The 11,756-nt window shown below is 29.3% G+C and overlaps 1 protein-coding gene and 1 pseudogene across 1 annotated transcript; one reads left to right on the forward strand and one right to left on the reverse strand.

The window, feature by feature from the left end:
* The first annotated feature begins 563 nt into the window (after positions 1-563).
* Positions 564-1,994, forward strand: LOC120079190 (two-component response regulator 24 pseudogene; annotated as a pseudogene).
* A 1,122-nt stretch (positions 1,995-3,116) lies between these two features.
* Positions 3,117-9,766, reverse strand: LOC120079371 (GDSL esterase/lipase At5g33370-like). The gene is made up of 5 exons (XM_039033532.2): positions 9,403-9,766; positions 9,186-9,313; positions 7,966-8,208; positions 4,272-4,524; positions 3,117-3,651 (listed from the first exon to the last, which is right to left on the reverse strand). The coding sequence occupies exons 1-5, from the start codon at positions 9,653-9,655 to the stop codon at positions 3,419-3,421; spliced, it is 1,110 nt and encodes a 369-aa protein (XP_038889460.1). The 5' UTR covers positions 9,656-9,766; the 3' UTR covers positions 3,117-3,418.
* Positions 9,767-11,756: the final 1,990 nt, after the last annotated feature.

Below are 11,756 nucleotides of genomic sequence, written 5' to 3' on the forward strand. Positions count from 1 at the left end.
AATAATGTTCAAGCATTTTTAATCAATAAACTCCCTAATTAGACCTTTTACAATCCACCCTCCTATTGATCATGTACCACACAACACTTGTGATACATGAAGGTAAGAAAAGGAAAATCATGAGGCATTTGATGTATCAAAGTAGGTAGCTCCAAAGAATCTCAAATGCATGACTTCCTAATTAAATATAAAATAACTTATATATATACACACATCATTTTATTAATTATATGCAATTTAATCAATAATCCTCCTTTAAAATAGAAAACTTTCCTCTCATATCACCTCTTCCTCTAATTCTCAAACTCTTAAATTTTGGGAGTTTCCAACTAGATGAGATGATTAAACTCCTCGATTTTCATTCTAAAATAATGTTTTATTAACAAGTTTTAAATAAAACGATATATTTTTTTTTTCCATTTTATAATCCTAGACTTTGAAACGATAAATAATTAAGTGAGATGAATTTGAATGAAAGTTCAAGAATGAAGTAAAATCAAAATTTGAAAAGTTTGAAAGACCAAAACTATAATTAAACGTCATGGAAAGTGGGATTTAGTGTGATGGTTTATATGGATGATCTTACGAAGAATATAAATATGGAAGGAGGTAGTGAGAAGAAGGTGAGTGGTTTGGTTGTGGATGATGAGGCAGTGAATAGACAAATTCACATGTCTCTGCTTAAAAAATTGAATGTTGAAGCTGAGGCAGCTGAAAATGGAAAGGAAGCAGTGGAGGCTTTCCAAGGTGGGGCTTCTTTTGATCTTGTTCTTATGGACTTGGAAATGCCTGCCATGGATGGACTTCAGGTACAATTCTCATTGCCATAAACCATTTCTACGTTATTATTATTATTTTTTTTTTTTTTTTATTTTAGGTCTCATTTGATAACAATTTTCCAATCATTTCGTTTTTTTAAAATTATGTTTGTTTATGATATTTTGGTAATCTTTTTATATTTCTTAAAAACACGTTTGAAATATTCCTAGCTAAATTTTAGAAATAAAATAAGAAAGTTATCGGTAGAAATAACGATTGTAAGCTTATTTCTTGAAATCAAAAAACGAAAAATAAAAGTAATCGTCAAACATTACTTTCGTATATTGTTAATTGTTTACTATGGTTTCAACATCTTTTAAATAAATATTTGAACTCATAGTCAAAAAAAATTAGAAAAAAAGTTTTAAAAAACTATATAAGTTAGAGTTCGTTTGTTAACAATTTTGTTTTTATTTTTTATTTTTGAAAATTAAGCATATTTTCTTATAATTTCTTAAAATGATTTGTTTCTTTTTAAAGTACAAGAATTAAATTCTTAGCCGAATTTCAATAACAAAAACAAACTTTTAAAACTATTCTTTTAGGTTTTAAAATTTAACTTAGTTTTTTTGAAAGTATGAGTAAAAGGTAGATACAAATCAAAAAATTTAATGGTGTAAGAAGTATTTATCGACTTAATTTTCAAAAAAAAAAAAATAATAAATGATTATCATGTCCTTAATTTCCAAAATTAAGCTTGGCTTAGATTAATTTGAGAAGCTAAATAAAAAGAATAAAGATACTCATGGACTAAAGTAGTGAGATTAGAGATAAGTAAAATTTGAATGGAGGTTTTTTTTTTTTTTTTTTTAAATGAAGAAATAGTTTTCATAAAAATTATTTCAAGAATTACTCCTCCAAAACCACATACCAACTAAATTAGTAGGAAATAGAAAACCTAATTATACCCACAAGAAATAAAATTGGAATATGAAATTGAAAATTGAAATTTGATGGAATAATTTGAAATTTTATAAAAAAAAAAATTGGAAAAGGCAACAAAGGAGCTGAGAAGGATGGGGGTTAAAAGCAAGATAATTGGAGTGACAGGACATGGCCCAACCTCTGAGAAGAAAGCTGCTTTTATGGAGGCTGGTCTTGACCATTGCTTTATGAAGCCATTGACCATTGAAAGCCTTCAAACTCTTCTCCAATAATTCTATAAAACTCATTAGTTCACTACACTTTTTCTTCCTTTTTAACTAATTAATTAATAATGTTATCAAAACTTCTTTTATTATTATTACTCTACTTTTCTTACTTTTTCCCAATTACTTTTTGTTTATCTTTACTCCAATGTTCTAGAATCTCATATTTTCATGTATTTGGTCTTGTGAAGCTTAATTCTTGGTTAATTATCTTTATAAGATCCATCAAGTTCACAATTTTTAGAAGTGATCTCGAGATGGTGCATGCATCTTTGAATTTACCATTATTCTTTTGGTTCAGATTCCCATTTTGAGTCGAATACTCTTTTGGAGTTTAATGGACTCTAAAACTACATTTTAAGAAATATGACTTTCTATGTCACCATAGTCAAGTCAAATTAGTAGAGTGAGAGCAAAAAGTGTCATAAAAGATCGAGAACATATTTTTTATAAGAAAAACAAAAGAGTAAACCATATATTTTATAAATCGTAACACCCTACTTTTTTTAAGGATAGATCGTGAGTGTTACTCATGCTAGCAAGTTTAGAAATTTAATGAATAGTTAGAATAAGCTTTTACTGGAATAAAAGAAAAAGTCAAATAAACACTTTATTTAGCCATGAAAACAAATAGAGAACTTTTAAACTCAGGGGTTCCATAAAATCAACTATGCAACAAATAAGACTTTAAATAGGATCTTTTTATTCACCATTTTTGGGTGCCCTTGAGATGGTTCATTCCTTGAGTTTACCTTTTTTTCTTGTGTGTCGGATCCCAAGTTTGGATGAATATTCGTTTGGACTTTTTTTTTTACCCCAATACCACATGATTTTCCATGACACCATAGCAAGTCAAGTTAAGGAGAAGGAGAGAAAAAAAAAAACGTCATAAAAAACTAGGGACGTTTTTCAGCGGAGAAAAATGAGTCAAAACCATATATATTATAAATAATGTGAGGTCTCTTGATATTTTCAATATGAAATTTTCAACTATATATAGATTGTGATATTTAATGTTATAATTTTAGATGGACAATGGTTTAATATTTGGCAAGCCAACCATAATTAATTTTCAAAGATTAGAATAAGAAAAAAAAAACATGATAGAAAAAAAAATGTATTAAGATAAAATTCATAAATAAGCATGAGTAACATAAATAATAGTCTTATTTGGAATGTCAAAAGTAGGGATTAATTTTAATCCACATCTAACTTCTCTCTCACTAAACAAACAATCAACTAACTGAACCCACCCCTACATCACAGGGAAAAACAATATGGAAAACTTCAATAACTAATGATCAAAACTAAATAATTTTGGAACCAATGATAAATGAAATGAAGGACAACTCCCACTCCAATAAAGTATATATAATGTTGGATAAAGAACAAGGCATATATGGGCAGAGCCAAACAGGAGGGTAATAATAATATTAAGTAATGTGATGATATTAGGTCCTAGAATCCATAGCCAAAATGGTGCTGAGGTTCATTGGGTGCATATACTCTTGAGTGCCTGTGAGGATTTGTTGCACAATCAATCTATTGGCCCTCTCTGATGGATGAAATGGATCCCAAAATGCATATACATCTCTGTTAGGGCATAAGTTGGAGGCTGGTGTGCATAATCCTATACCATTGAATGGCCCTTGCCCACAGCATGCCACCTTTGAAGTTATAAACCCTATCATTGAATTCAAATCACGTGTTACCATAATGTGACCATGACTCTACTTTAGTACTAATCGATAAGGACAAACGAAATTTCTACTTATCTCCGCAATAGGCATAAACACCGTCATGGCTTTACTTTTAGGACCCTAAAATGCTAGTTTGTACCAATGGTGATAATTGTTCTTATAACTATGATCATCCCTTTCCTAACCAATGTGGAATTTTGTTTAGACTCTTGACAACAAATTCATAATCTACTAACTTTGCTTTTCAATGTAAGGACATGAATTCAACCCAAAATTGAATGTTTAAAAAGACAACATTATTGAAAATTTAATTAAGAACCTATTTCATTACTTCACAATCCTAGCTCCTCAAGAATAGACAAGAAGAAACAAATTCTCTATCAAAATCAAATCATAAGTTAGGATTTGTGTAACTTCAAATTTAAAAGTCCAGTCTATGTTTGGTATATGTGTTTTTGTTTATTTCAAACTACAAATCTATTAGACAAAAGATTCCGAACCTAACAAATTGAAGCACATTATAGAATGAAGGAAAAAGAAGCGACGTAAAATTTATGAACCAAAATGAAATTCAAACGAAGTACGAGAGAGAAAAATAATATACCATAGGCTTGAGGATTTGTGACGAAATCCATATGCATCATTTGAGTATTAACAGCAATGAAGACATTAGCACCAATTTCCTGATTGAGAGAATTGATTATTTGGACGAGTTGTGGATTGAACTGGGCGGCAGCTCGTTGCAGCTCCACCGAGCACTCGCCATTTCTACCCCTCATGGCCAACTCCGCGGGCACACACCCTATTGGCCCGGTTCCTGTCACCAGCACCCGTCTCGCTCCAAACTCGTATAAGCTCTACATGATAAAAAACCAAGACCACAAAACTTCTCCATCAGTATTTTCTCAACCTTCACATTTTTCTGAGGGCTCGGATCTGTGGTCGAGGATAAGGTCGAGGACCAAACATGTGCATAGGATGGAGAATGGGAATGCATTCCGAATTTCATTACTCAGATAATAGATAAAGAAACAAAAATAGGGAGTGTTTTGGTCAAATTATAAGTTTGGGTGCATAAAACTTTCAAAGATGGGTTTTATGTTAACTTTTAAAAGTGATATATATCTTAGCTATATTCAACTATATTAAGACATGTGTCTTTAATCGAAATAAGTCGGAATTCGACCTCTACTCCAATGACATGTTGAACTCAACAAAAATTGTCAAGCTGAATTTAATGTTGCATCAAATTAGGTCTGTGAAGTTTATAAAATTAATATAATTTATAGATACGTCGGACACCTTTTATTATAATTTAAAATATTATTGACATAACATTCGAAAATTTAAAAATCTATAAGATACAATTATAAAAGATCAAAGATCAAAGATCAAATTAATGCCTTATAGAAAAAAGTTTTAAGTTATATTCCTATTATAACTAAGTTCTTGTTACTATTATTATGTTATGAGAAATTCGTACTAGTATATCTTTTTTCTTTTACTTCTAAAATCCACAATAAATAAAGGTTGTTTTTAAATATAGAAAAATAAATTAAAATATTTATAAAATATAGTAAAATTTTAGATCTATTAATGATAGACGTTGATAGACACTGATAGACTTCTATCAATGTTTATCATTGATAGTTCTAAAATTTTGCTATATCTTATAAATATTTTCAATAGTTTTACTATTTGAAATAATTTCTCAATAAATAATTTCATTAATTAATTTTTAAAACATATTTTCATGTAGAATATTTGCATTTTTTTAAAAAATTTAAGTTTGTGAGAATAAAAAAACTAACCAGAAATGATTACGAAACTTGTTTATCTTTTTTAATAGGAAGGAAACAACGAGAAACTAGAAATAGTTCTCAAACACATTTCTATTTTTGTTTATTAAAAACCGAGAATATAAAATAAAATTAAAAATAAATAAATAAATAAATAAACAAAAAGGAAAATGAATATACCAAAAGAGTCCTAAAATATTCTATTTTAGTTCCAAGAATTCTCACACAAAAGTGTCTAAATTTTATATACAAAATAAAACTATTATAGTTCTTGTCATTATAATGTAACTAAACTATTGGTCTATTGCAAAATCTATAACTTGGATTTATCTCTCATTTACACGTAGCTTCATAAAGTAAATAAAATGTAACACGTGGACAACAAAAACTAGACCAACTATGTAACTCAGTATAACTCAACCAGTTAAGACATATATTTGTTCTGAATGTTTGAATCTCATTCTATATATTGAAAAAAAAAGAATAAAAGTCTAAAATGATGTTTTAGGTTTGTGTTCAAATAAAGGAAAATGAGTCAATTTATTTATAAATATAGTAAAATTTCATTATCTATCAATGATAAACCGTGATAGACAATTAAATTTTTTTATATTTGAAAACTTTTTTTAATTGTTTTACTATTTAAAACAATTACCTTTTTTTAACCTAGAATTGAAGCATTAAAACTTTAAAAGAAAATTTTGAATTTGAAAATCTAATATGAAGGAAAAGAAGGAAAACTTTAACGGAACATAACTCAATTTATTAAGACATAAATAATCTAACATAAAAGTGAATCAAACATTTATTGGCTTAGTATCCACAAAACTTTATATAGCATTTATTGTTAAGAGAAAGGAGAGAGAAACTAATGTGTTTAATGAGTTGAGCCTTGTCCATAATAATATGTGAAAAAATTGGGTAAAGGCCTTTATGGAAAAGCCTTAAAAATAACTTGGAATTTTAATTAGAGACACCAACCAAACAGATGGTACAATTTGACATCAACTCCCATTACCTACTTTTCCTCTACTCATAGTCTCATACATTATTATTATTATTATGTAGCACACTTTTATTTTTACTCATAAATGCTATTACCCCACTTTGCCATTAATTCATTTCTACTTCTCTTTACCTAACAAACAATGCTATTTTTTCTTTTTCTTTTCTTTTTTTTTTAAATAGAAGACTTGTTTGGATCAGATAAAAAATTGAAACCCTTAAACAATACAATATAAAATTAAGGAGTTAGTGAAAAATATTTTCAAATATAACAAAATTTCATCGTCTATTGTTATCATTGATAAACAATAATATTTTATTATATTTAAAAATATTTTCAGCAATTTTATCATTTAAATTAATAATCCTAGTATTAATATAGTTATCAAAGTCTATGGAGCAAAAAATAATCTTTCGTAATCCTTTAAGGGCGTTTGGGGCAAGGAATTGATTATTATAGTCTTAGGTTATTATAGTTGAGTTATAATAGTTTGTATTTAGGGTATAGATTATTTTAATTTGGGTGATTATAATATGTGTTTGATGTGTAAACCATTTCAATTTGAGAAGGAAAGAGTAAACACTGTAGCAAATAATACAAAAAAATTGATGAACGTAAAACTGTAGCAAATAATAAATTCTATAGAAAATAAGAGTTTTGAAATAGTGTTGACTGTAGCCAATTGGGGAATACAAAATAATATTTAATGTAGTAAGAGATGGTTATTATAATTTTAGGATAGTCCTTATTCCAAACATACTCTTAACCAAAAATGGAGGGAATAGGAAGTGTAGAAAGAGTAGACTACCAAATGCATTCTTATATATATAATGGAAAAAGAATATTATTATTAAATGAGCCATAAAGATTTCATTCAATTGAATAGTTATGAAAAAATTCTGCTTTTTCCTAAATTACTAACAAGTTCAATTAAGACTTAACCTAGCTCAAAAGTTAGAGCAATACATGTTTCAAAATTAAAACAGTAATTTTAATTTACATGATCTATCATACATTGATGATCTATATTCATCTACTTTCCCTTACCCAATGAGTGTTTGAATTAAACAAAACATTATTGATATTATTTGGGAAAAGTAAATGATGCTATAGTAGTTAAATTGCTAAACTATTCAAAATGTCTTCCATCTATATAGTATATTTAAATTTCACTCCTAATAATTTAAAAATTTTAAGGTCATAAGTGCTTAAAAATACTTAAATAGTCTTTTTAAGCACTTAGAAAAGTCAATTGAAATATGACCTTAATCATACTCCAATCATTTAATTTGTGAAGAAAATGAGTATATATCAACTACAATCATACCTAAAATATATGAAACATTTGACAACGTATGTCATGTTAACCAAAGTCATAAACGTTTTTAAAATATTTTAATTTAAGTATTTAGAGAAAAGTCATTTCAAACAGATTTCGAAGAATAAAGGGGGAAAAAGCAACTCAAGAGAGAAAGGAGTAGTTAATCAATTACCGCTAGAATTTTGCGATACTCAGAGATGATATAGACGACATAATCGGGAAGAGCGAATTGGCGAGAACGAGCTGAGACTGGGACCAAATAATAGTTGTTTACAAAGTCATTTCCTCCCAATGTTATAAGAACCAATGCTTCATTCACTAGTCTCACTGTTTCTTCTTCTCCAATTAGTGCACTCACTCTTGCTTGGTATTGCCTGAAATACTCCAATTGCTGTCTGATTCTTATTATGTTCAACTGCAAGTTAAACACACCATCATCTTACTCATCAATATTATTCTCTATCTTCTTCTTCGTTTTTAATATCTTCATAATCGGTTCAGTTATGCTCAAGTTTGGTCAATCAAGTTTTCTGTATTAGAATCTTTCTTCAAAAATATACTCATCTTTTTGTATCTTATTTAATTGTCTGATCATAACTTGTTACGTGACAAGTTCTTCTTACTTTTTTTTTTATATTTTTTTTTTTGTGCGGTCAACATGGATGCAGAAAAATAGGTACAATGTAATCCAATTGTTTGTCTTTCTTTGGTAAGAAGGATAGAAGAAATTAAATGAGTTCTGGAAAGTTTTGGGTAATGAATTATAGTGGCATTTTGTGGGTGAGAGATCTCAACAAAAATGAAAAAAGAAAGAAAGAAAGAAAGAAAACAAATAAAAGAAAAGAAAAAAGAAAAAAAAAAAAAAAACTCCTTCAAATATGTTGTTAGGGAAAAATACTTTTTTTTTTTTATCTAGTTCTCGTTTGGTCTCTACGTTAATTTCAAAATGTTATATTCTTAAGTTTTGAGTTTGATTTCAATTTAATCCTTTGGGACAAAAATGAAACAAATTTCAAGGATAAAATTGTAACATTTTGAAATTCAGATATTAAATTAAAATCAAATTCAAAACTTAAAAACTAAAAGTATATCATTTTGAAACCTATGAATCAAATTTAAACTAGACTTAAAATTTAGGAACCAAAAACATATTTTCCGTTGTTTTTAAAGATATAGACGGGAAAGAGAATGAAAAAAGAAAAGCAAAGAAAGCAGGAAGTTTGATTGTTAGAAAAGATTACTAATGTGATAATGAGTTGAGTGATGCTCAATTTCGAAAATAGAAATGAAATAGAGTTTGAAAAAACTATCATCATTTGGTAAATGACCATAGTGACACTTTGAGAGAGGGATAAAAAATTTGAAGAAAATGATATCAAATAATAAACTTACAAACTGAATTCCAGTGTCATTGAGAATCCCAATTCCAGCAGAGGCAAAGTTAGCACCAACCAAGAGGTTCTCTCCTCTAAGTTCAGGGCTCAAATAAGGCAATGTAGATGGAGACCCAATTGCCTCACCTAAACACACACAAAACACAATTATTACAACACATTCATTTTCTTATTACTTTTATGATGTCACAAAAACAAAAGAAAATGAAACTAACTGATTAGATCAGGTATGTTGAGGCCATTGGAGAATCGTCCGGTTGCCCGACGAGTCGGGTAATCAATACCGTATGGGTAGTTATCGGCTCGGGCGGTGGTGAGCAAGTAGTTGTTGTTTCCATTGTCAACGAGTGAGTCTCCGAACACGAAGAAAGCTCTAGCTTGTGCTTGACAAACCAAGCTACCAAGAAGGAACAAAATGAGACCTAAAGATGGGAATAAGGGAAATGTAGGAGAAGGATTATTCTCCATTTTGGGGAAATGAAAGGAAGAAGAGAGAGAGAGAGAGGGAGAAACAAAATTGTGGAGAAAATTAAATTTTGAGGCAAACCAGTGGCAAATGTGGTGTGTTGGGAATAGTGGGAGAGTGGGTCTTTATTTATAGGGCTTTTGGTAATACAATCAATATTTTGCTTTGCTGTTTCTAAGCTGTGCCAATGGGTTCGGACCACTATTCTAATTTTTCATTGCATGTGAAAGTAATTTAATCTAACATAATAATTGAGTTTATAAGTTGAAATACTATATTCATTAATATTTTTATCTTTTTAAATATAATTTTACATTTTAAAATTTTAAATTTAAGATCTAACTACTGGATCACAAAATCCAGACTGCTTAGCTACCTAACGTGTATTTGCTAAAATCAGTTAATCTGAAAATATAAAATAAAATTATAATTACCTACCAAATAGGCTTTTAGTTTTTGAATGTCATGATCATTTTCTAGTTGTTTTTGTATAACTAAATAAAGTTTAACCTAAAAAATAGCTCAAAATTAAACCTGGTAGATTATGGAGAATTTTGGACCTAGGGGTAAAATCGTCTTAAGAGGCTTGGTTAAGATTAAACGGATAAAAGAAGGGAGTCAGGGCCCAATCAAACACTCAAAGTCCAATAGAAATATCAAAAGTAAACGAGGCAATAATGGGTCAAAACCCATTCCAAGCGCCTTGGCCTCGACTCAGCCTAGCTGTTTGGCTTGCAGCCAATTCCCCTCGCGTCGATTGGTCCAAAAAACCCTAATACCCCTCCTAGATTGATTTGGAAATGTAAATTATAAAAGGATTGGTTATAGCAATCTATAAATAAGCCATGAAGGCTCTGTGAAAAGGTAAATAAGTTCAGAATATTTGAGACTCTAAGAAAAAAGATTTGCCAACGTCAGTTTTGTCGACACCTAAAAAAACATCGGTATAGGGTCTCTACGCCGACACTAAAGCTTGCGTCGACATATAGAGGCTATCCCAATGCTAGAAGAATGAGGCATCGGGATAAAGAGCTTATCTCGCGTTGAAATAATAGCGTCGGGAAAAACTCGATTATTAAGCCCTAAAACTATCCTAAATGCTTTAATTTTCTTTTTTGGTCTATGTGAACCATCCCCCCCCCCCCCCCCGATTCTTCGTCGCCGATCACCCATTCCTCTTTCCTATTCGTTCCAACCCCCCTAAGTTTTTTTCTTCTCTTCCAACACTCTCTCTCATTCGTCATCATTCAGTCATTTCTTCTGTTTACTGCCGGTCGCTGACATTCAGCCTGCTCGCCTCCACTTTGTCGTTGGTCTCCCATACTCATGCCGGTAAGATTTTTCTCACATTTTTTTTCCTTTTAGCATTTATGTTTTTTTTTAATGTTATTTCAAATTTCTAAATAAAGGAAGAGAACAGGTTTTTTTTAGTTACTTTTTTTTCTTGAAATTTGTTGAAATCATATATGTAAAAGTTGTACAATCATAAAGAAAATAAGCTTATTTCCTTTAAATTTAATATGTGGCCTGATTTGTTTGAAGTTTGTACGGATAGAAACTTACTTGTTCCATTGGTGGAATTAAACTTGATTGGTAATAGTGTGTTAAAGATTAATGAGGCAAAGTTAGATTCTAAATTTATAATGTTTATTTGCTTCGATCCTACAATATTCATTTGCTTTAAATTTATAATGTTTTATGAGAGGGGAATGAATTTATTTGTTTTAGATTTACAATCTTTGATATAAAAGAGGGCTCAAGTTTATTTGTTTCTTTGTGTGTGATATTTGATTTTTATTTGCTTGTTTTGAAATAATTTGATTATATTATGGTTTAGTTTGTTTGGAGCTTAATGTGTTTCCAAACAAGGTATATAGCTCTTTAGCTTAGAATTTGAGTTTGCTTAGTTTATTTGTTTTAAATTTAGCATTTGAGTTTGTTTGCTTTCGTTTATTTGCATTAAATTTTGGTTAAGGTCTAACTTTAATTGTTGAATTGAGATCAAACTTGGGTTGTTTAAGGATTGTTAAAGTTTTTTAAACAAAAAAAGGATGAGGTTATTTGCTTTAAACTTAGGTATTCTCAATTTTGTTTCTTTATTTG

This window comes from Benincasa hispida, chromosome 6 (assembly GCF_027475165.1).
Source record: "Benincasa hispida cultivar pf3 chromosome 6, pf3_genome.v1.1, whole genome shotgun sequence".
In the NCBI taxonomy this organism is placed as follows: Eukaryota; Viridiplantae; Streptophyta; class Magnoliopsida; order Cucurbitales; family Cucurbitaceae; genus Benincasa; species Benincasa hispida.